The sequence below is a fragment of the Oreochromis niloticus genome, linkage group LG13 (assembly GCF_001858045.2).
Source record: "Oreochromis niloticus isolate F11D_XX linkage group LG13, O_niloticus_UMD_NMBU, whole genome shotgun sequence".
Classification (NCBI taxonomy): domain Eukaryota; kingdom Metazoa; phylum Chordata; class Actinopteri; order Cichliformes; family Cichlidae; genus Oreochromis; species Oreochromis niloticus.
In genome coordinates this window covers 25,198,952-25,224,354 of record NC_031978.2, presented here as the reverse complement: position 1 = coordinate 25,224,354, position 25,403 = coordinate 25,198,952, and the positions used below count along the sequence as shown (strand labels likewise).

Genomic DNA, 25,403 nt, shown 5'->3' with positions numbered 1-25,403 from the left:
GTTATATCAGCTTTAAGCAGTCTGACCATTCTTCCTCTGACCACTGGCATCAGCAAGGCATTTTCACCCAGAGATTTGGACCCCTCTCTGTGATCCCTACAAAGGTTGTCTGGGAGATCCCAGTAGATCAGCAGTTTATGAAATACTTGGAGCAACCTGGCTGGCATGATGAACCACAAAACCATCTTTTGTCTCCATTCTATTACTTTGTTTGAACTTGACCAAGTCTTCATGCCTCAATGAACTGCAGTCATGTGACTGGCTGATTAGATTACTGTGTTCACATGCAGTTAACTGTTGTACCTAACATGTAAAGTGCCTTAAGATCTATGTAGAATTAATGTTGGGTCGATTGTCCTACATTTAAAAAAAAAAAAAAAAAAAAAAATCAAATCCACAGTTCTGTAAATGACACATTTATTTTCAAGAAATCTTTTAAATATTTGAAAAATTTCAAAGAAACCGCAGCAGACACAGTTGGTTTTATATATATATTCAAATAATAACTGCACCTTTATTTTTTGTACTTTTTTCCTTTTTAAATACATGTACCTGTTAAAACAATTATTGTTTTATTAAGCGGTGCAGACCCCCAATCTCCTGGTGTGAAAAGGCACTTCACTGTGTGAGAGGAAGTCAGGAAGGTGCAGGGCTGGAGCAGCCATCAGGGTTGAATTGTTTAAAAAGCATCATTATACTCATTCATGCAACTTATGGAACAAAAAACAAAACAAAACAAAAAAACACAACAAAACAAAAGGTACAGTCAAGCACCCAGTCAGAGGGAAATAAATCTCATGGATAACATGATGTAGTATAAAGCTCTGAAATTTTAAGTAGTGAGTAGAGAAATGTCCTCAGATGTATCTCCCAGCAACTTGTGTAGTTTTATTAGTCGTATTTCTGAGTTCATTCCCACACAAAACCAATGTCTCTGATTTAGAAAAAAAAGAAAACAGTTCAGTTCGTTTGCCTGTGCTACAGGTTTTAAGTGTTTTTGGTTAGCTACAAATCTCAAAGTGTTACAGCTGAAAATGGAAATGTGCTCCAGTCGCAATATGGCAGTCAGAGGTCTGAGGTGCGGATTTAAGGGCTTCTGTGGTGGCGCTGCCTTGCCTCATTGCTGTGACAGAAGGGCATTCCTGTTGGCCTTCATCTTCTCAAGGCGCTTTACTAGATGGTTGTTGGTCATCTCCATCTCCTCCATCTTATCTAAAGCTGTGCGCAGCTGTGGGGGAGCAGAGGGAGATAACACGGTCAACATTCTGCCAGATCAGGTTTTGTGCTCCGGGCTAAAACTGATTTAAGTGTTGTTACCTCTCTTTGAAGTTTACGTTTTTCTGCTTTAAGTTCGTCCTCGACTTTCTCTGCATTATCTGCCGCTGCCTTGTACCGGGACACTTGCCCTTCAAGTCTGTTAATCTGGGGGAGAAAAAACAAACAAACAAACAAACAAAAACCCGGAACGGATTAGTTTCCTATTTTAGCCACAATACTTTTTTACTGAGGTTTCTGCAAAATGTTTCACTTACATTTTGTTCCATTGTACCCATTTCCTGTTCTGCTTTTGAAAGCTTGAATTTGTATTCACTAATCTGTCGGTTGGCATCTCCTACAGAGAGCAGAGTTTCAACGTTAAAACCAACAAAAACAAAGGGTGGTTGCGGTTTAGCTGTTGTGTAGGTCAGGTAGCGAGGTCAACTTACTCTGCATTTCAATAAAGTGCAGGTCTGTACCGTTTTCCATCCTCTCCCCATCTGTGTACGAAATGTCCACCTTTGAGTGTTTCTGTTTCTCCTCCTCCAGCTGATTCTTCAGTTTCCTGATCTGAGCCAAAAGTTCGTCCTTCTCCTCTGCCAACTTCCGTAGCCTGACATCTACAAAACACAAGGAGAGTACATTTAATCAAGCTGAGAACTTTAGTCTTTTCCAAGGATAAATTGTTGAAATGCCTAGCTTGCTGTAAACATTCCCACTATATACGCAACAGGTGGTCTAACTCACCCAGTGGACCCTCTCCTGCAGACTCCAGCACCTGGGCGGCCTCCTGGGAGACCAAAGTGATCCCTGAGGACGGAGACTCATGGTTGACATCTCCGTTTGGTGTACCATCTGGGATGATGACCAGCCCATGTTGCTGTAGTTAAGAAAAAAAAAAAGCTAGCTGAAGCCTTGTTCTATTATACTTTCTTTTTATAGGATACCATCCCTCACAGTGAGTGCTGTGGTTCCAGGATGTAACAGTTTGTGATTTGTAGATGTTTAAACGTGTGGATCGAGACATTCATTCCAATGTTATACACCCTGACACTGCACAGGCTGCACTAATCCAAGCCTGAAAGCACAAACTGGACTGAAACAACAACTGCTTGATGAGAATAATGATGGATTCAAACAATGTTCTGCTTGTGTTCTGACAGGTTTTGCTAAACACTTTAATATTATTGCAAAATTTGATTTCAGATAACGTCACCCTATCTGGCAGTGGGTAAAGAAACATGACTCCAGTTAATTCTATTGTACTGTTACAACAACATGTCCTAGCAGTGTGCATTCTCATCATCTGAACTCACATTGCTGTTATTGACTGATATTTTTTTTTTACCATTCAGGAAAGTTACAATGTTGAGATCCAAGTACTACAGTGATAATGTTTGCATACATTAGGAATTTTAATTAATGAAACGTAGTCATGGTCAAGAACAAATTCAGCAGTTACCAAAAGTTATGCACAAGTAGGAAGCAGGGGAAAAAACCAAAAAAAAAAAACAACTAATTAAAAAAGTGAAACAGCAAAGAAAGTGGAAAGAAAAACAAAGCAGCGGAAGTAAAACTATAACAACAAAACAGCAGGCTTAGTTCCAAGAAGAACAAAAAAAACAACAACAAAAATCTTTTGGCCAGCAACTCTTTCCTGTAACCTTTATTTTTTCTGGCATTCGGTTGACCTACCTCTCCTGCTTTGGATTTCCCCTTGATGTCAGCGAGCTCATCTCTGAGCTCATCTCTTTCATTCCTAATGCAATCAAAGTACTCTTTCTGCCTCTCTAGGGCCTGGCCACATGGATGAGAGAAGACAAGAGGAGAAGAGGCAGAGAAGTTGGATAGACTTTGGATAGACATGCAATGCCACACATGCTGGAACAAGACAGGTACCATGCACAAACATGCACTGTGCATATCAAACAAGAGGGACGTAATAACAAACAGCACATGAGCAGAGAAGGACAAGGTGACGAGCTTTGAGGGTTAAAGGGAAAGATTAAAAGGAAAGGTAGAGCACAGGGGGTTTGAAGGGGCACTGCTTCTGATTCTCACAAAAAACTGTACATTAACACGATGCTATGAAATAAATACCACGATGCTGACTACATTAACAAATTGGCCGATTCACAGATGGAACATGCATCTCATGCTGCAATTTATGGACTTAATGTCTCTTAGAGTTCACATGACCATCCTTCCAGAAATGTTGACCACAGCAGGTTTAACGCCGTGCCAGTACACTGTTATTGTTAGCTGAGGCTGCACAATCAAACTGAAATCTGTTATTCTGACATGCAAAAATCCAAACCGTATGTGAATGGGTTCTGTTATGTGCTAATGCCTAAGGGTCTCCATCATGCAGAGACAGCATGAGAGGCAAAAGAGCTGGAGCAGAGAAGGGAGCAAAAAACAAAAAAACCCCACAGCCATCGATTGCCTCTCATGTTCTGTCAGAGCACTGGCATGGGACCTCCTACCGCAATCTTTTTGTCCTTCCAGTTTATCGTTTCCTGCAGGTCAAACACCTCTCTGGTGAGGGCATCTAACTTAGTCTGCATTTTCTGGCTCTCCTGGAGTGGTGTTGAGCAACAACAAGAGGACACAACACAGGACAGGAACAAAACAGGAAAAACTGAATGGAACAAAGAAGTGAAAATGCACATGTATACAGACAAAAAGACAGACACTGGTGAAACAGTGTGAAAAGACACTAATTAGAGCAGATATAGCTGGAATAGGAATAGATATAGAAATGAATGATTGATATATGGAATGAGAAGAACTGTCAGAGCAATAGACAGGATCTATGGTAGAGGATATAGAGGCGGGCCAGTGCCAATCAGTCCTTGTCAAGCTAGCGCAGTAGTTTCCGAACATCTTCTGCAGCCAGTACAGACACATCAACACTAGGCTGAAAAAAAAAAAAGTTTAAGGGTCAACAATACCTCTATAAGCTCATCTCTCTGGCGGATTCCCTCTTTCAGTTCTTCTTGTTTATGTTGGAGAACTGTACATGTGTGTTTTTGTCTTTCTAGATCCTGAAAGCAGAGACAGAACGTTTTAGCCACAGCTCTTCTGTAAAAAGAGTTTGTAATGTTACAGGTTACCACATAGGAGATTTATTACCTTTGACTTTTCTTCCAGCTCCCTCTTCATCTCTGACATTTGCTCCTCCATCTCCTCTATGACATCCTTGAGTGTGTCCACTTGATAGATGAGGTTGGCTTTGTCGTTGTCCAGCTGTGCATTCGATACCATGGCTTTCTTGTACTTCTCCTCTACCTCTGTGAGTGACTCCTGATAAAGGTTTGCAACATATTAATACTGAAAAATATATTTTTTTTAATTGCACAGTTCACCTACATGCAACAGGTGCGTTCTCTGGTAATAAGAACAGCTTCTGTAACACATCAAACATGAAATGGCCAAACATGCTACACATGTTAAAATTTCAGATTAATAAAAAGATATTACTTAAAATACAAAAATGCTATTAAAAATACTGAATATGTCATTTGGGACTATGTAATGCACAAATGGTGAAAATGATCACACAATAATAAAAATGCCTTCAACCACTTTCAGCAGTGAAATAAGGCAGGGTCTCTGAAAAAACTATGAGTGCACCAGAAAGCAGAAAACCAGTTAAAAGTGCACCAGTTGTATCCAACTATGAAGAACACAAGATTGTTAGTAAACTACTCTTATCAATAAAAACAAAGTTTCCTTCCTTAGAGGACAGGAAGTTGCTGTGAAAGTCAGTGAGCCAGAGGGCCATTCAACCCTGTGCCAAAGAAAGCCTGGGTGGAAGAAATAATTTGAAAGCACGACTGATCTGTCAGCAGGTGGAGCTTTTACTCTTCTTCTTAAGACTTTGAAAACCAGCACTGACTGAGGGAGTGTCTTCATTTAAGATCAAAACAGGAAGAGGGAGAAGACCATGCAGAAATAAAGGGTCATTGTGCAATTCTGACTGGTAGCAGGCAAAGAAACAGCTGTGGTGTTAGGAGCTACAGGACAGACTTCAACAGGGGTGTGAGTGGGAAGGCAGTGTGAGTTAGTGAAGTCATGCTGCTCCCAGAGGACAAGAGAAGACATGCTGTGAGCTCAAGCCCCTCTACCTTCAGCTCTTTAAGCCCTTGCATGTACCGCCCTTCTACATCCTGAATCTGGTCCTTTAGTTCATAGATATCCTGTAGAGCAGATGGAGGGAATGGTTGGGGTGAACTGGGGCATCAGAGAGGTTGGGGAGTATAAAAGGGAGAAATAACAAAGCACCCGTGCTGCCATGTCAAACAGTCCAGCTGACATACAGATGCCCACTTAGAGACAGACAGTGTCATGGGCACATGTCACATCCAGTCCTCCCATGCACACACACAGAAAACTGGTTAAAGCAGACACAAAGAACAGCAGGAGGGCAGCAGAGGCAACGCTCCAGAAGGAATATGTGTTTACGTAAAAGGCTCAAAAACACAATAATCAAACATCCAAACTCAAATTGGAATTTCATTTGCTAACTTCTAAACAGTTATTCACTAATAAGTATAGAAAAGTGACACTGTGTGCATTTGAACTTCTTACCCTAAGTTCACTCAGACTGGTGTCGGGGTCGTAGGCGCTACTGGCGTCTGTGCTACCTCGACGTGATGAGGTACCACCCAGTGATGCCAGGGTGGCTGCCGAGAGGCCTGGGGTGGCACAGCGGGAGGATGGCTGAGGACATAAAGTACCCCAAACCCCAGTGAGAAAAACAAGCGCAGCACAGCACAATGCAAAGCAATCATCTGATACTACATGGCTCTTGAGTAATCCTTTTCTATTCAAATCCACCTGAAAGAGAAACCAGCTCAGACTCCCAAACGGCTGTTTGTATATTGTTTGTAAACACTAGGTTACTTTTATTCCCATTTTTTGTGCTTGCATGTAATACAGAAAATTAATTCCCAGTGGAATTTGATTTATTGATGGCTCACACATTACATTTAATTTTTTTAAATTAACTATGTGATGAGGAGTGCAATAGCTGCAACCAGAAACAGAAATGTGTCGGGTGTTATTCTGCTCTCCACATTCCTTTGTATAAGGGTACTATAGCTGTTTACACACTTACACACACAGCAACCCTGAACCTTTCTTAGCGCTACCTGGTGAAGCTGTATGTGCGATCTGAAATGAAACACTCGCTAACCCTGCCTTGCGTTGATGTGAGATAACATAATAATAACATAGTGAGGGTGACACACATCCTGGCACCTGTATGCTCTACCCAGGATGCACCCTTGCCTAAACCAAACAAAAGCCTCTCTAACAGTGAGAAATGATCTGATGGAGATCATCTTCTGGTGTGTGCTACATGTCTGAAAAGCAACAATATTCCGACCTCTTATCCCCATGACTGTCCAAAACTGTCCTTTGAGGACATCTGTTATAGCGACTCCTACATGACTCAAACAGGATGTACAAAAGTCTTGTGCGATCCCTCAAATCTCTATAGGTGTAACAAAATTGGTAAATAGGTGTAGCAATTTATCGAAATGTAGCAAAATTGAAATTCAATCCAAACAATTACGGATGGCTGTAGACACTCACTGTTGTACCCGTACACATATTGGTGATGTTTTGAACCAATCAAATTTGGATTCATTACTCCATAAAACCTGTTGCCACTGATTTTCAGTTCGGTTCTTGTAATCTAGCATACCTCAGTCTTTTCTCCCCGTTTCCCTAAAGAACAGCTTCTTGACAGCCACACTTCTGCTGAGACCATTTCTGAGGCTTTAGCGAACAGTAAGTCAGATGCATCTTTCAGGTCCTGTGTCAGGTCTATGTCCTATTTCTTAAGGACCTCTAAGGTCTGTCTTCTTCACTTGTTCCATTTTCTGCCTGTCAAACTGTTAAATTAAATGGCCTGTATTTGTATAGCGCTTTACTAGTCCCTAAGGATCCCAAAGCGCTTTACACATCCAGTCATCCACCCATTCACACACACACTCACACACTGGTGATGGGCATTAGGGCATTTTTCACAGTTTCAATTAAGAAAAAGGGAACAAATGATTTGTTTTTACTTTAGGCTGCTGGCAAGCCATCTGTTATGTGTAGAAATAATACTGGTTATTAGGTGTCTTTTTTTTTTTTTTTTTAAATACCTGAATGATTCATAGGTCAGTGTTAACTAGCTTAAAAAGAATCTTGCACAGTATCCCAGAAACACCTTCACTGGAGATCATTTAATGCTTTGCTTAAGAAGAAAAAAAAAAAAAAAAAAAAAGTAATGGCACTTACGCGACTATAATCTGAATACTGCTTGTCACATTTTTCATCCAGCTGCAAAGCAAGAAAGAAAAACAAACAAACATCAGTTTAGTTCATATTCATGCAATAAATCAGAACATACAACCTGTATGGTCAAGCTTGAAGTCGTTTCCTCATCTGTAAAATCAGGCAGTTTACAAGTTAATATGAGTTGGGTAAAAGTGCTGCATGTTCACAAAAACTACAGAGCTGACAGCTGAAAAAGGATCAAGACACCAATACATTAGATACCCAGCAGTCCATGCTGCTTCACACTGCATTCACAACCACTGCAGTGGCCCACAGCCACCCTACTGTCAAGAACAGATTAATTTCTACCAAAAAACAAACAAAAAAAAGATGTGGAATGAATTTTAAATACCAAATATAATTTTTAATCGTGCGTTAGCTACTTCTGTCATTCTGTCAGTAATTTGTGTTAGACTCCATTCCCAAGCACACTGTCTGGAACTTTGTTCGGTCACTTACAGCATCCAAATCTGGAATACTCAAATCATCAAGGTCAGACACAATACTGCCTCTTCGGTTGGAGCGGCTGAAATAATCAGCGGCCGACTCACTAATGTCCGAGAAGTCAGAAGACTACTTACAACAGGCGCAGGATGAAGAGAACAGAGAAAGAGGCAGAGACAGAATTAGAGAGGGCCACAGAGTAAAACATGAGACAGGATAAGTACAGAGGAGTATTACATTAATGATGTGTATTGAGCTGAATCTCTTGCCCAGTAATAATACAATCAAAGAAGCAAAGGCGCTTAAGTTTACTGGCACATCAACTACCCCATTACTACAGCTCACCCCACTGTCCCTCCTGCCTCTGCTACCGCGTTCCTGGGACACACTGCTGACAGTGTCATCATCTGAGGAAGACTGACACAAACACGCACACATACAAACAGACAAACGTCACAAAATGAGGAATCAATGTAATTTCATACATCTCCATGCCAAAAACTTACTCTAACACACAATTCTTGTTCAAACAGCAACCGACAGAAAGAAAGTCTTAGTCTTAAATAGAATTAAAGCAGCAGTAAGAAACGTAATTTAATTTAATTTTATGCATTTAAGATAATTATCTCAGATGCATCAGCTGGACCCAAGTTAAACCTTGCTACAACTTCTCAACCTGCACAGAACTGTTCACACACTTGTCACACAATGTCTGTCAAAAATGCTTTCCTGAAACTGTGAGAGGAGGTGAGGAGGAGACTGTTAGCAGTAGGTGTTTGAGTGCTCTCATGCAGGCTGGTGGTGGTTTTAAGGTGCTCACCACAGGGCTGCTACGAGTGGAGCTGGCTCCAGAGGAGTACCAGCTGTATTCAGAGGGCTGTGGATGGGATGAGGAGGACAGGGATCAGCATGGAGCCAGACATCACACTAATGGCATAACAGTAAACTGCTGTGGGATGACAATGCAAAAATAACGTGGTTCGACAAACAGAAGACTTACAGCTCTTGAACTGTAGCCTGAGCCGTAAAGGCCAGCGTCGTCGTATATAGAGGCCTGAGGGTACACGTGGGAGACAACGTAGGACTCAGCAAAACACGAGAGCAAACATAAATCTATGACGCACTAGCTAAACAGACTCTCTTTTAGCCATGCAATAAACAAATACTTGGTTTTCCAACTTCAGCTTGGTTTCAGTGCTCCACATCAGAAGCCTTGGCTTCACACAGACTCCTGTCTTATCTAACCGAAGCACAAATCTCTGCCCACAGATAAGTGCGCACAGAGTCCAGGAGCTAAATATAAGCAGACCCAGCCACACTGGGCATCCAATCTCATGTACGTGGCTGTGACAGAGGGGGGAGGTCTGCCTCTGAAGGCAACTAGAAGCGTGCAGAGATGCTGGCCACTTAGAGAACAAAAACTGACCGTGCTGTAGCTGCGAGACAGCCCTGTGCTGGTGGTGCAGGGTGAGGAAGTGGTGGCCTGTTGGAGAGGAAAGGAGCAGGGAAAGGTCACCTTAGAGGACAGAGGCAGACCATTGTGGGACAGTGAGGTGGTGAGAGAATAAAGAGAAGCAGCGAGTGGAAACAGGACGAATGTTTTGCTGAACCTAACACATTTAGGACTTTGAGCTCAAAGTGTGATAAGACATGACATGTCCATTTAAATAACACCACTGCCAGAGTAATTTACATGAATTCAAATGATTTTAAGAAGTGTGGGTATAAAGTTCTGAGCAACACTATGCGCCAACTGGTATGTTTCTCTCTACCCTGATTATTATGACACACAATGCCCCTTATTGCAAATATCTAACAAATATGTAACACATAAAAACTCCACTAAACGACACCATGCAGACAGGAATAGTCAGCTTCAGTTGGCTCCATTTTCAGTGAGTGTCTGTCAACTAAAAGTTGCACAGCAAAGGACCAACCCGATAGGTAGAGGTGGAGAGAAGAGGTGGTGGTTTGGTCTTTGTTAGGCTGGTGTAGTTCCTCTGATCGTGGTACAGTCCAGTCTGGAAGGATATAACCACCAACAGAAATTTCATCCTCTGGCGTGTGTTTTATTAACACTTCTTGATCTATGCGCCACTTCACACAGTGATGATGAGTAAAGGGTAAAGTCAACTGCCAATAAAATACCACAGCAAGCCACCACAATGAGTCTACACCATCTCCATGCTTGAGATCTCAGCCAAGACAACAACACTGACCAGAAGGTCTTTCTTTGAGGACCGGGATGAAGCCTTCTTATGGCCATGCAGATCATTGTACACAGAACTCTGTTCAACGCAGAAAAAAATGCAAAGAGAAAGAAAATGCAGCTGTAATGGGAAACAGGAACTTCAGGAAAAAGAAAGTTATAAAGAATGACCAACACCTAAGTTTCATACAGTGGAGCGTGAACTCTTGAGCGCAGAGCTAGTAGAGATGCCATCAGACTGAGGAGAGACCACAGGATTATGATCGGATAAAGATTCAACAAGAGCAACAACCAAAGAAAAACACTTCTGGGATGCTGTTAGGTCAACTTCTACACATGCATGCATATGTTTGGTGTACTAGACACATAACTGTGTTTTGAAAAAGCTTTTCGTAATGCTGTACTGTACACTCTGCTATTCTTACACAGTTTAGAATCTGTGAGTTTGTTTTTTTGTCTGCCAACTCATGCTGTATGACCAGGAAGTGAGCAACCAAGCTTGACACGCACGCTGCCACTCAGGCCCCACAAGGTTCTTATCCATTTCAGATATCATGTTGTCATTATATCACCTGGCAACCGCCTAACAATTGGCCTTTATGTGCCTATAACACCTTTTAACTCTCTCTATAAATAGCTGCAAAACTTCACTTATTTATGATATATTATGAGACCATCAGGGTGCCTGGCAACAATCTAGGAAAAATACTAAAATTACCCATAATCCCTAACATTACATTATATTGCCCATATATTACCTACAACACCTCATGAAAGCACTGTATCATTTTTATTTCACAGCCAACACCACAAGCAAGCCAAACAATACAGTACTATGAGCATACACTAGTGGGTAAAAATATACCATAAATGATATCTGAGAACCAGTGACAATGTGCACGCATTTCCAGCACAATGAAAAAAAGAATTTAGAAGCTGAAAAATGTCACACCAAGTTTTCTTATCAATTAATCAGAATCATAAAGCCAGGCATTCAGAAAATATCATGGTGCAAACTGCACTGAAAAGGTATTTTTAAGATTAGTAGATGAGAAACTTCAACCAAAAAAGGTAACTACTCTTAAAACGGTTACCATCTATGAGTTAGATCTGCTTGCAAAAATAAGGTTAGGTGAATCTGCTATTTAGCCTTCAAGCTACTCTCACACAAATGTACAGAGAACAAACCAAGGCATCTTTTCTATAGGAACTGGATCGACTCTTAGACCCCAAGTCACGTATTCCTGATGATGATGACTTAGAATAAAAAACAGTAAAAAAAGATAAGCAGGCAATTTCTCAAAGAAAACTAAAGTAACAGTCAATACTGTCAAAATAAAACGCCATTCAGCCGAATCTTAATATATATAACAACTGCTTTCCACACAAGAGCAATGGCTTTCACACATCAGTGTGCCCCTATGAGTGTGCAGTCTTAATAAACCTGGCAGGGGTGTATTATGTACGCACCCTGTAGCTGCGGACTGACGTGACATCATCATCCAGCCCCTGTTAATGTGGAAATATGGAGTCACAGTAGAAAAGCAGATAGAGAGAGACAGACACATGAGTGATGAGAGATTTACTGTATGCCTAAAGGGGAAATAAGAAAAGGAAATACAGGGAGACAAAGAGGAAGTATGTAGGAGAGATACAGACCCGCTGATGACGGCTGCTGGATCTACTACTACTAGAGGCTCTGGCTTTTTCTGCATCAGCCTAGATTCAGGAAGGAAAGTTGGAGTGAAAGCAGAGAGATCACTGGAACACTTGGTTGCTGTGCAAAGCCCGAGCCATTCAAAATAACCTCTGCGTGTTTATCACCAAATGGGTGTCATAAACATTTGCAAATGTTAGCCTTTTTAAGCAAAACAGCAGGATTAATGATAAACTAGACATGCTAATATATTACAAACCTTTGTCTCATTAAACAGCACACAGTGAAAACCTCTTTTCTACATCAATACACCAACACATGGATTAATTTCATGCAGAAGTAGTTCATAAACATTTAAGACACTATCATTTCTTAAGTAGCTGGAGGAGTACAGCTAACGGTCCAAACCGCCTCCTTACATACAGACTCACCCACTCTAAATAAAGTCAAAGGCCAAAGCCTGCTCTCCAAATACACATAGTCACAGATTACGGTGTCTCCAAAGCAAATACACTGTTGAGGCATATTTCCACAGTGAGGTACATAGTAGTCAGCGAGTCAAGTGTAGCTAAATGGTCAGGGTTGACTGGGGCTCAGTCCCACACAACAGGCTGTGTTAGTGGAAATGGAAGCAACAACACTGCCTCACTGGCCTACCATCCACTGGTGGATCTGACCCCATTTTCTGCTGCTACTGCTGGATGAGCGGTAAGAAAGCTGGGCAGAGGGAGGAAATGCCAGGAAAAACATACAATCATATTTCATTCAAAACTGCTGAAACGGAAAAACTGGGTGACATTTAAACCAGGAATAGAAGATTTTTTGTTGATTTGTGGACATGCAGCACTTTCATTTTTTCTTTCCATGGGTATATTTTTGTATGTGAACTGTCACTTAAGATTTTCTTTTATGCTATAAAGTCAACAGCTTGCAGCTCCTCTGCAAGAGGCGCTGTGGAAGAAGATGAGCACTTTGCAAACAGGAGGTAGCGACAAAACATTAAAATGTGATTAGCAGAAAGAAAACAAGACCAAATCCCATAGTAAAATTACAAAACATTTGTGCTAACAGACAGCAGTAAATCAGAGTACCTGATGGACTGAATTACAGTCAGAGTATCTTTGCCTATCAGGTCCACTCACCTCTTTCTGTTGCCGTTCAAGTTCCCTCATTCGGATGTCTCTTGCCTCTGCCCGAGCCGCCCTCTTTGCTGCCAGCCTCGCCTCCGCCTGTGACACACAACATGAACACACCTGTCAATCTCAAATGGAAACTTATAAAAAGGTATAAAAGAGATAGCGGAGCGCTGCAATAAAAATAATCACACAGTAGAATTTACATGAGTATGTTTGGATATTTCACTGTTTCCTGTAAAAGAGAAGGCACTCTGGCAGACGTGGGTTGATTTCATTTCTTCACACTCGCTTGAAGGTTGTGTTGTCACATAAGATGAAGTGCTGCTTAGTTTTAACAACACATCAACAATAACAAATCACCAAAAACTACCTAGTTTATGGATCTACCAGGATGAAATAGACAAATTAGTGCTTATTTAAAAAAGAAAATGATAATAAAGATAGATTTGTTTTTATTTCACAAACACTGCTTTAATCACACAGTAGAGACCACTCCATGTAACTGTAAAATGATCTGCTCTGTAAATACCTTATTCTTCAGCAATATCAAAGATTGAACTCTTTTGTTTTGCCTCGACTAAAATAACATTAATATTCGCTGATTTTGTTGTTGTTGTTTCTAAACTCTCAAATATTGCTACAGGTCTAAAACGTCTGTCTTTTTACAGTATGGAAACTTTACACAGCCCATATTACATTGTGGACCCTTGCGGACCAGCTTCCTCTGTGCCACAGCTCCCGTTGAGTGCTTGGGATGCCTCATCCCTACCAACATGTGCTAACCATTAGCTTCAGGAGGGCTAATTTAAAGCCCTCACAGGGGGAGATGCCGATAGCGCATAAACAAACTGAGAAGCAGAGCAAAAACAAAAAAACAACATGAGTCAGCCTGAAAACAATTTCATAATATCTAAGTGACCCTGAAGCACCAAACAGCTATAAATAAAAGCTAACCTGAATACCAAAACTCCTCTTTTATTGCATAATTTGTTGTAGTGAGTCAGATTATAAACAGGAGATAATTGTACAGAGCATGGAGGCTAATGTGAGCAACCCCTTCACAGCTCCGATTAGACACAGGTGACTATGTAGCCTAGCTTTTCATTGGGTACTGAATACTAACAGCATACCAAACATGCTCTGAAACTAAACATGCCACAAACAGAGAATGGCAAACTTGTTCGTGAAACTAAGCCCTTTATCTCTAGCTAAAAGGCAGTCCATAAATACTGGGGGTAGTGTGTACAGTATCTCACTACAGACAAACACTGTCAGCATTCCAGCAATTTCTTATCTCCACTGCCAGAATCGAAGGCCTGTGGACCTACGCTATTCCCGTTTCAATAATAGCCTGAAGCGCACAAACACAACTTAACAATCTTGTTGAGCAGTTGAATAATCATTTAATCCTAACAACAAATACAAGCTAGAGATGTTCATATCCAGACATGTTTTAATAGATTAGTATCAGCTAAAATACATCAACCAAACTCTGATCTTGTCCTTGCTGCATTTCCAACTAAAGCCTGCCAGTGTTCTCTTCTTAAAAGACATTAGGGATCAACACTGCAAGCACTTCACTGCACTGTGACTGAAAACCAGAGTGCCACTGTGAAAAATTATTTGGTCACAGAAGTAAGTGATTCAATTCACACTCATGCTGGCAAAATTAGTTAAGGTCCAACAAAAACAAACCATTTAGTCCTCCTTTCTCTTTGCTCATTAGGAAAGATGCACCATTGACTGACATCTGCAAATAAGATGACATTTACCAATGGAACAGACTGATGTTTCTATCTTCCGTTTCACACCAGTGTTCAAAGACAGAGTGATAAATACAGAGTTCTTTGTTACCCCCACGCAAATGGAAAAGGGGAAAGAGAGAGAGAGAGAGAGAGGAAAAAACCCCAAACAAACCAAAACAAACAATAAATAAACAAAATTAGCAACATCAAGTGCAGCCAGTTTTTTATTCTCACCATTGTTATCAGGCCAGACCTTCACAATTGGCACAACCATACTAATTAGCAAAGATAAGCACCTGTTAGTCAGCGCTGAGTTTCACTTTCACTGTTTAAAATGACAACATCATTGGCTGATAAATATTAACCTCAACTCCAAATTAAGCCCTGTTATTGCCTGGTTCCTGTCATCCCTGCAGTCTGTACAAAGACTGATAGCAATGTAGAGGGAGCAATGAGTAGACACCAAGTAGACAGTCTAATACCACAGTTTCAAGAGTTATTTTGATTAATAATAGTTTACCAACTTCAGAACATATAATAGGAACTTCAATATTTTGAGCAAGTCGCCCATGAAAAACAAGTTGTGGTTTGGATGTTCAGTTTCATTTCAGGATATAAGTGATGGCCATGTTTTGCCAGAACAAACTTTTGACCTATGGTAAATTTAATATCCTGCACTGTGATTTGTACAAGGTGAAAAAGGAAGTAAAGTTGCAAGTGTGTAAGAGAGACCAAATGAGAAAGCAAATGAGATGGCTGGCCGTGTGCTCTGCACCTGTTGATCTGTCTGACAGTATGACCTGCTCTGCACAGCAGCACAGCTGAGCTTCTCTGTCTGTCCTATCTATAGACTGGCCCATCCAGCCTTGCTCTCTGACTGCCACATCATGGGCCTGAGAAGGTAACCCGAGCAGTAGAAGTTCGCCATTAAACACTCCTCCTACACTTGAGGCAATAAGATTAATCCACCATATGATCACCTGGGATATTCACCAAAATTCAGGTAATAAGAAATGTAACAGCTGGCTCCTTTTCCTCTGGTTTAGAGGTAAAGTGACTTGAGGGTTGAGAATGCTGTTCAGAAAACACTTCAAGACATCTGAGCTTTCTGAAAATTTGAAACTTATTAAAAAAGAAAAAAGAAATAAAAAAAGAGCAGATTAATTGGTACATGATCTACAAAATGCCACTGTGAAACCTGAAGCAAAACACCCACTGTACAAGAAGTTAATGTAATCTAATAAAATCAAAAATAAGAATAAGAATAATAATATATTGATAAAATATGGTACATCATTGCCATCTGAAATGAAACAGTCAATATTGAGCTTTTTGAAATTAACCTATATTTATGCAGGTAGTCCCATTAAGACTCAATGTCACATTTACAAGAGAGATCTGTTTGAGCTTGTTTTAACTCCAGTGGAAATAATTATGATATCTGCTTAGTATGTGCTCTATACTAGTCCTAAATAGCAAACCACCAGGTCTCTGCTCTCTTTGAATTGTACTCAACTAGTCCTTGAAAATGCTCACTCCTCTATGCCTATGTCTTACTTTTAGAAATCCAAATAATAATTGTTAAAAACTGGTTTTAATGGGGATAGGAGTGGTAGTGTTTGTATCCCAGCAGCAATCCCAATGCTTATGAACACAGACTGTAATAGGTGCTTTGTTCTTTGAACTCTTAACACTCCTAACCATATAAGGAAAGTTGGACGCTTTCCATTGCAACAGCGACTTGGTGATATCAGAAATGAAATCAAATGGACTATGAACTATAGTTTGTGCACAGACACTCCTCTCTCTACATCAAAAAAAGACGCGCATGGCTTTGTTCAAATAGTTGACTCCTTAGATCCCTATCTGAGGGACAACACCTATGAGGTGATAATCTAATTCTAATACTTGGCCCCTGCTTGATTTGTAAGCTGCCAGTATTCCAAAGATTGAGTGCCCAGTAATGTAAGGGGCCTCAGAACTAGTCTGGTGATGGTGCAGGCTCAAATTCACAGTCACTCTCAATCGCGGACTGTGCCAAGACTTTAGACTGGTCGACTTTCGGCTCTCCTGACCACAAGGTAGGAGCTGCAGAGGTTTAAGACTCTGGGCTGGTGGTTATGTGAAACAAGTTAGACACTGACCCCTTGAACTCCCTAAACAGTCTAATCTCTGGTTAGCACCACAAAGAGAATGAGATTTAGGACCTGACTGGGAGGGTTGGATGACTCATGTTTCTATGATGAGCCTGCGCAACTATAAAGAGAGCAAATGGAGCCTTGTGCTTAGAGTTCAAGAATGAGGAACTGCACCGCTTTCGATCATCAAAGACTTCGCTCTCAAAGGTCAATATAAACATCAACTAAAGGCTGATATTTACCGTTAGGTTTAAGCTTTTAAAGGCAAGAAATGATCTGATTTAGCCTAAATTTTACAGGAAAAAAACCAGCAGAATCACTATTACATGCATATATGAATTTAAAAATCCCTTTAAAAACTATTTAAAACAATACAACAACAACCAAAAACAATATTTGCTTTTTCTGCTGTTATCCACATTATTGTGGAGAAAAGTGAAGGAATGAAAGGCCTGTAGTGGAACAAAATGGAATAATCCCAGGGCATGTCGTTACAAGCCAGGCAGCTTTTTTCTTTGCCTGTGTTTTTCCTTCGTGAACAAAAACACTACAAGTGAAGTCAACCTCTGTGGACTCCAAACAAGCTGTCTTCACTTGCTTGGGGTGAAACACAGAACTTAACCAGCAAAACACAAACATCCATATCTAAATATAGACATTAAGGTTTTTGATAATGAAACGCACACTTCAAATTAACATCACTCGCCCTGCAGTCTTCGTACACCTCTCTAATTCAACGTGCTGTTAAACTGAACTGATAGCTAACCTAGTCTGAAACCTGACAGATCGCATACAAGTTCTGCTGAGTAGCCTTTGGTCTCAACTTTCAACCAGTTTTTCAAAAGACAACATTGGAACATTAGTAAGATCAACCAGGTTACTCTAAACCTGGGCTCTAAAATTGTTAGCTCAATTTCAAATGGTGTAAAAGCTATTGGTAAATACTTTCCACAATCTCTCAGGCAAAAAGATAATTAACATTTTTAATTCTTTTTGTTTGAATTCACATAAAAGTAAAAAAAAATGCTTCTGTCTTCTTGAAATGTTACACATTGCTGAAAAATCATTAAGATGACCTGAGTTTTTTCATTGGTTTAAGTAATTGCAACGATACAATAAGGGTTACAAAAAGTAAGTAGACACATGCATTTACATTATAAGGCTTAGGCAAAAGATTTAATCGACATGTTCAGTTTAAAAGGGCTCTCACAAACCATAATGCTGCTTAGGCAAGCATATGAGTACTGATAATGCTCTTAAGAAACTACTTGGTAGTTTTAAAAAGTGATGGTTCTGCTGCCCAGGTTAGCCACCCTTAAATTGACAAATCAGTCCTCTGTCTATACTTGAAGCCCCCATTATCTCAACAAGGATAAACAAGAACATTTGAGCTGACTAAAAATCAGATTTGCATTGATTCAGGATTGCATAAAGGGAACATTTTATGGAGAAAGCATCCCAGGTTCATTGCAGTAAGCTTCAAAATTAATGTAAGTGATGAATGACCTTACCTCACGAGCAATGCTATTCAGCGCATCATCCTCTGCTGAGAACCGATCTTTTAGAGGAGCACGCTTTCTACCAGTGCCTTGTGTCCCCATGTTAGTACTGGAACTCATACTGTGTAAGCCCAGGAAATGGAAACGTGTGTTAATTCCTGGAGGAACAAAAGCAGATAAAAATAATTTCAACAAGTCAGTAAACAAAGTCAAATGATAGAATAATTAGACATATGTCTTTTGGCTGTGTTTCACTGTGTATGCTTTCTGCACTCCCAACTCAGACACTTCATATCTCTTATTTTCACTCCTGCAAAAACAGACCCTTGTATGGAATCCACAAGGGCTTTGGATAAACACTTGTGACTGACATGAACCAGCTTTAAAGTGACATGCATATAGAAGGAGCTCTGGTAACTTAAATCAGCCGGAGATATCAATCCAAAACACAGCATGATAAAGTGTACAGAATTAATAACACAATTAGTTAAAAAAAAAAAAAAAATCTACAAACAATACCTGTCCACTGATTACGCTTGCATTTTAAGTTGATGTAATGGGTATTCCACATGCGTTGATAGACACAAGAGTAATATCAGAGTTAACATTATCACTAGACAAAAGCCCACTGTGGATGGCTGGTACAGACGCGGGGGGGAAAACGCCTAGTTTAGGATCCGGCTGAGTCAGAGGATCCAAGTGAGACATGAGCACTCCATGCAGACGTTTGATGAGCTAAACCGCGTAGGTCCAAGAGTCAAACGGACTAGTCACAGACGCCGCAGGCAACTTAAGGAATTCTGATCCTTGACAAAGAATAGGGTGATTAGCCAGCCATCATTAATCAGCTGGGTTAAGTTACCACCCACTAACAAAGCTGGAATTATCCCCTACACCATGTCATATAAGCAAAATAATTAAAATAACGGCTGCGTTAAAACAAAAGTAATGCAATGAAGTGAGGCAATGTGTTGCTCCCTAGCATTAGCTACCAGCGTTAACTACTGTTAGCTAGCTCTTTTGCTGAGCTAACTGGGAGTGCTAACTAGCATTTCGTCGTTCCCGAATTCATATTTGAAAAGTTCCCTTATTAGGTTCTCATTGAGCTTTCAGTCCAGCTAACGCTCTAGAAAACGAGAACTATTTAGACGTGTCCGTCCCACGGCAATGACCCCCACCCCCCAGGTCCCGAAGACCTACCTAAAGCTAGTTCACTTGTTTAGCTGGGTAGTTAGCTTGGATAGCTAGTGGGGCTAACCTGGACTCTCCAGAGACAGACAGGGCATACTGGCACTGATCCTCCAGTCATATTTCCCAGCCCCCCAAAAACAATACCTCACCTTCGCGACACCTTTAAATAACCCGCGATACTGTCGAGGTGTTATCCCTTGTCTCCTGGAGTTTCAGGGGTGAGCCATTCGGGTTCTCTTCAGAGATTGTTAGTGTTTTTGTCCGCAGTGACAGCTGTCATCAGTCCGCCTTTCCACCGCTCCTCACTGCCCTCCTTACCCAGTTTCCACACACACTGGTTGGTTCCAAAGGACCCGGATGTTGGAAAAAAAATTAGGGTGTGATGCTGCGTTCACGTCCCGCAAGAGCAATCAGAATCGTAACTTTTTTTTTTCAAACTGATGCAGACCTTCTAGTTTTTATATTACCATATAATAATTTTAGGCGATAAAAACATTTCTTTCTTTAAACGAGAAAAAAATCAACCATCTTATATTGTTGTTACTATATAAATATCCCTTTGTATTGGACAGTTTCTTGCTTTGATGAGCAGGCTTTGTTAAGCTTGCTCACAAATGATTATATGATATCTGTAAAGCTTTTATCTTTTAGCCCATATTTAAGTACAGTTTAAATTTAATGCAGTTGAAAATGTAGTGTGGAATATATTGTATGTAGATTTTTGCCAAAATATTATCTTATTCAAAAAATTCCATCCAGTACTTATTATTATTATTATTATTACTCATTATTATTATTTCGTTTTTATGCAATGTTATATTTTCAGCATTTACTTTTTTTCCTTGTCAGAGGTCGGCCTTATCGATGGGGCTCGGGGGTCCAGACCCACCCAATAAAGTCGGTGTACCCCTTCATCGGATTTCTACTGATATCCTTCAACTGTAAGTTCCATTAATTCATAGAAGTTGCTAATAAAAACAAACAAACATATCGGTTAATAATATTTTAGTGCTTCTGCAGCAATCATGTAACCAGCATGACTGAGGAGGTCATGCTGGTAACCTTCATGTACCTTTGAAACTAAACAGAGGTCATTCATCAGCTGGTGCAGCTATATTGTATGAATGTAATTAATAGAACAAACCGAATACTCCCATGAACTTGGTTGCCCATTTAATAGCATATGGTGTGCCACCAAAGCTGCAGAGGTTACCTAGGAAGGTCAAAGGGCACTGTAGTCTGCTGTCACGGCTACATAGTTTGTCCACATGAGGGCAGTAATGGATAACGATTTGTTCTGCATTTTGTAAAAATGCAGTGCTGTATGGAGTTACTCCATACTTTCCTAAATGTATGATGTGGATGCAAACATTTATGCCGTTTAACTTAAATGCTGAAGTCACCTGTTTAAAAAAATATAGATGGCAGTCTGACAGAGCCAAAAAAAAAAACCCAAAACAAAACTTATACAAGGGCAGTGACCTAATATTTATATATGCATGAGAACAGTGCAGAAAACTAGTGTCTTATTAGCAACAACTCCAAGAATATATGCAAACAAAGTACTGTTTATCTCTCTTTGTGTTTTTAGAGAACTTGAACACCTGTAAGGGATTTTCACGCGGAGAACCTGTGTGGGAATTTCCTGACTGACACCCATAACACAGGTTACATGAACCACACACACACACACACACACACACACACACACACACGTATTCTTATTTTCCCTCATTACAGGAAGCTAATGCTAATGACTGTTTTGTCCCTGATCGCCTCTCTCTGTTTGCTGCCGTGCAGACAGGGTTTACTGGAGTCTTAACCCAAAGACAACATCAGCCACACTGTCTCCACACTTCTACTCCTGATTAACTTTCTATGTAGTCATCACTTCAAGCACTAATTAACTACTGCAGCTGTAATAGCTAAATAAATAGGCAACAGATGCACAAGATTGGGTTCAGTTATGCAGCAGCTCATCAGTCACTGATAATAGTGATTGCAGTTCTTTGTTTTTCTGGCTGTTATCCTGGCAGAACATAGAATCACTGCATGTTTGGCAAACTGCCTCGGATGCTATTTCTTGGATTCTGCAACACATTTTTTTACTGTAACAGGACAAAGCAAACAGCCACGGGACTTGGATATCAGTCTAAAGTAAATGATGTGTGTGAATATCACCGGACAAGCAATAGTGGAGGGGGTGGAGAAAAAAACGGAAAGCCTTGAGGCAGCCAGACAGTACTTAAGTGTGTTTTCCTAGTTTTATGGCAGTTTTAACTCATAAACACTTAAACACTTGGCTTGTTTTCCTGGGACAGAGAGGCGTGTACTCAGCTGCAGCAAATCTTAATGTCACTCTCCCTGTTTATAGTATCTTTAACTGACTTTGTCATTTGCTTCTCTCAATTAATAAGCGTTGTGCCATAGCATGTATTTCTTTAAAATATGTTTTTGAGGGTGAATTTGTATAATTTTGGATGGTATACACCATGAGTTGGTGATCAGTGGTTGGAATAGCCTCCCGCTGCGCTAACAAGACTGAGTGAATTGTTAACTGGTCTGGTCTGTCTTTAAGCCAGAGTGTGCACAGAAAAGGACTAGAGACCATAGAGCCTCGACTTGTAATTACCCCATGGAGGGCAATAGTTCTCCTAGCCTACATCTCTTCGGGGCCTCTTTGAAGATGCTCCATAGGGAGCTGGTTGTAATCAGGACACATGACTCATTGATTACTTCTTTGCGGTCTTCCAGGAACACAGCACAAGGAGTGGACAAATCCTGGGGGGAGGGTAGTCCCCTCAGAGCTGTGCAGGCAGACTGCAGATAGACTGGAGGTAACGATGCAGGATGGAGAGTGTGGCTTAGATACAAATTAGATCCTATAATAAGTTAAATGTGCATTTTTTTTCAAAAAGTGGCTATTCATTAATGTCTCAAACAAGAATGTGGAATAATATGTCAAGAAAGGCCACAAATCTGCAGGTTTTCATTCCAACCACACTCATTAGTACACTGATAAATAAATACAATGCTAACCAGGGAGAGAGGAACCTAACTGCTGTAGGCTGTAATACATTTTCCTCTTAAATTACAGGTGCTGGGAGCTGAATTTGTCGGTATTAAACTACATGTCATCTAAAACAACAGTTTCTACAAGGTTTTGTGCTGCAGAGAGTTCAAGCTTTCCAGTATAATGCCATCAGCTGTTTGATAACTTCCATTTTTGTATTCCTTCTCTAATCTCCAAGGCAAGCTTACTGTTACCCCATGTTCTCGACTATTTCTTGTCCTTCTTGATCTATGATTTCCCCCAAACTCTATTAAACACATGGTTACAGGAATGCTGTGTTAAACATTTTAACAGCTATCCTCAAGATGAGCGCTGGCTGGACTTGATTAATTGCTACGGGAGTCTCAGCCAACACGGGAAACTGAAGTGCACGCATATAACAAAGTCTAAACACAAAGTAACTTTAGCAACAATCGCAAGACTTTTAGTTAACAATCTGAGTGCATTCCTGTGAGTCTTTGTGCGCACCAAAGACAAAAGTTTGTTCAGTAACTAATGATTAAATGCAAAGTTGTGTAAAAAATACATAGAGAGTGAAAAGAGGTGAGTGGAGAAGAAACACTCAGTGCATCATGGGAAGCCCCCAACAGCCTAAGCATACTGCAGTATAACTAAGAGAGGGTTCAGGGTCACCTAAGCAAGCCATAATTATAAGCAAAAAGGAAAGTTTTAAGCCCAATATTAAAAGTGTAAAGGGTTTTCTGTCTCCTGATTTTAAACTGGGAGCTGGTTCAACATCTTAATAAACTGTAATCAACTATATTATATTATAAACATCTACTGTAGGTTGCTAATAATATGTTTTTCGTTCCCTCACAAAGAAGAGCACTTTGCCATACATTTCCTGTATTTTTACAGTTTTTCCTGTATTTTTACGGTTTTGTTATTATAGCCAGTATTACTTGTTTGTTCAATCATAAGTGATGCCGGTCACTTGCCTTACGATGCCACATAATTATGCAGTAAACAAGTATCGGGTAGTTTTGCAAATAATCTGTTTGAACCTGGTCGTAGAGCTCAAAATAAGTTCACACAGCTCCTAATGAGATATATTTGCCTGTCCCTAAAGATTGTAATCAGTAACATAACCAGCACTTATGGCCTCAACACCCAGCTGACAATGGTTGTGCAGAATATAGAGTTTTGGCAGAAAACAACAACAAAGCAATTATCTTTAAGAGCTCTGCAAAGTATCAGCTGGACATTCTTCGACGATACGTGAGTTAACATTTAGAGAGGCATCTCTGGTAAACAGATTGGGCAAACCGAGTAGATCATAAACGTGGTCTTAAAAGGTGCCTTTTGATGTTTTTCGGCTTGCAGTCTGGACACCTGTGGGGTTGAACCCGGTGACTGGCTGTCCTATGTGAGCATGGTGCGCAGGGGTAATTGGGTCATTGCGCAGCAAGAAATAAAGCTTGAGGTAATGCTTAAGGCAGTGGAAATTTGTTTTAATTGCTCCGTGCATGAAAAAGTGCTGTGGTGTGGTGTAAGTGCAGATTTAACATCTCATTTCATTTCATCTTTTGTTAAATTAAAAGCAAACAAACATCAAAATTAATTTGATAATTTGTTCGTGTGACTTTGCCCCTGCAAACTTACATTCATAACACCACACACGGATGCTTTTTTTTCAGTTAGCTGTCATAAGTGATATATGCTGTATGGGTTCTATTTGTATTGGATTGTCCTTTGTCAGTCAAGCATTGTGGACGTCTGTAGCTGATCCACTCTCTTGGCTTCTCCGAGTGAGCGTTAGTGATGCGGGGTGTGTCATTCCGGCCTGTGCTGATTGCAAAACAAGAATCAGGGGAGCGTGAAGCTGCAGACAAGCTGCATACACACCCATTTCATTGTTGATGACCACACCGGAACAACTTAGAGTAGCAGAAAAGGCTCGCGGCAAAGAAAGTCAATCAAGGACTGCAGACTTGTAGAGGCTCATTGATCATATTGTGTCTTTGTTTTGATGGATATGAGAACCTTGTGTACTCCAGATGGCACGTTAGCACACTTTCTCCGCTTGTTTGTCTTCATTCATTTTGTGATGTCTGAATGATAGCGTGTGACCTTTCGCAGTAAGAATTTCTGGGTAAAAGCGAGCCATAAATAAGACAGCTGTCACGCAGGCAGCTCTGCGCACTCGCCCCGTGCATTTGTGTGTCTGGAGCACTTTTGCAAAAAGGCAAACATTTAAATGTCTATAATTCTTTATTTGCTTGTGTTTAGCATCTTCCTGCCTCCCACCTTTTACAAAGAGAGTGGTTTGAGTAATCCTCTTTGCGGGGTAGGCTGGGCTTATTTGCCAGTTGACATTTGGTGAAAGGGTGTTAGATGAAAAAAAGCACCTCACACCATGAGGTAGTACCCTCACACCAAAACTCATTCAGACATGTTGCGTTTGTGTGTAAAGAGGAGCTCGTTTTACCGCTCCCCTCTCGGTGCTGTGGCGAGTGTGCTGATCTGTGCCCAGAGACTCTTCTTTAGAAAGTCTTTTTGTGCAAATAATTAAAGATGGGTTGAATAAATTTGCCTGCTTACTTCTTTTCATTGTTTTGACAGCATAATGGATGTAATTGCATGTTGATAACCGGTTTTTGGGACTTGTTATCTTAGCATTATCATTAGAGTAGTACCGGTTAATTACATTACTCACCGTATAATTACTTTAGTGGGACAACAAGATGAGGGCAATTGTGCAATAGTAGCACAGGTCAG

General features: G+C 40.5%; 1 protein-coding gene and 1 long non-coding RNA gene across 17 annotated transcripts; one reads left to right on the top strand and one right to left on the bottom strand.

Annotated features, from left to right (window-relative positions):
* Nucleotides 1-400: 400 nt before the first annotated feature.
* Nucleotides 401-19,969, bottom strand: lrrfip2 (leucine rich repeat (in FLII) interacting protein 2). 16 transcript variants are annotated; one of them, XM_005473858.3, is made up of 27 exons: nucleotides 19,762-19,969; nucleotides 18,434-18,579; nucleotides 13,046-13,132; nucleotides 12,561-12,620; nucleotides 11,906-11,965; nucleotides 11,717-11,755; nucleotides 11,435-11,503; nucleotides 10,437-10,484; nucleotides 10,257-10,325; nucleotides 9,975-10,058; nucleotides 9,464-9,520; nucleotides 9,038-9,091; nucleotides 8,858-8,914; nucleotides 8,383-8,454; nucleotides 8,053-8,166; nucleotides 7,555-7,596; nucleotides 5,851-5,982; nucleotides 5,388-5,459; nucleotides 4,393-4,563; nucleotides 4,212-4,304; nucleotides 3,744-3,836; nucleotides 2,953-3,054; nucleotides 2,005-2,137; nucleotides 1,707-1,877; nucleotides 1,533-1,612; nucleotides 1,318-1,422; nucleotides 401-1,228 (listed from the first exon to the last, which is right to left on the bottom strand). In XM_005473858.3, the coding sequence occupies exons 2-27, from the start codon at nucleotides 18,539-18,541 to the stop codon at nucleotides 1,118-1,120; spliced, it is 2,283 nt and encodes a 760-aa protein (XP_005473915.1). In that variant the 5' UTR covers nucleotides 18,542-18,579; nucleotides 19,762-19,969; the 3' UTR covers nucleotides 401-1,117. The 16 variants fall into 16 exon arrangements, with proteins under 16 accessions (XP_005473915.1, XP_025753326.1, XP_019222045.1 ...); XM_025897541.1 differs by lacking the exon at nucleotides 3,744-3,836 and having other exon boundaries at nucleotides 884-1,228; XM_019366500.2 differs by lacking the exon at nucleotides 5,388-5,459 and having other exon boundaries at nucleotides 884-1,228.
* LOC109204776 (uncharacterized) lies at nucleotides 13,115-25,403 on the top strand. The gene is made up of 6 exons (XR_003213486.1): nucleotides 13,115-13,187; nucleotides 15,635-15,787; nucleotides 20,462-20,553; nucleotides 21,204-21,279; nucleotides 22,367-22,449; nucleotides 22,710-25,403. It is a non-coding gene; the product is annotated as an uncharacterized LOC109204776 (long non-coding RNA).

What these genes read in the sequence shown, in the direction of transcription:
- lrrfip2 (XM_005473858.3), bottom strand. Translation starts at nt 18,541, where the DNA reads ATGAGTTCCAGTACTAACATGGGGACACAAGGCACTGGTAGAAAGCGT. An exon ending in TTGAACGGCAACAGAAAGAG is followed by an intron (nt 12,621 to 13,045) that starts GTGAGTGGACCT and finishes CCCTCTGCCCAG; the next exon opens with CTTTCTTACCGCTCATCCAG. An exon ending in TGCAGGAGAGGGTCCACTGG is followed by an intron (nt 1,878 to 2,004) that starts GTGAGTTAGACC and finishes TGTGTTTTGTAG; the next exon opens with ATGTCAGGCTACGGAAGTTG.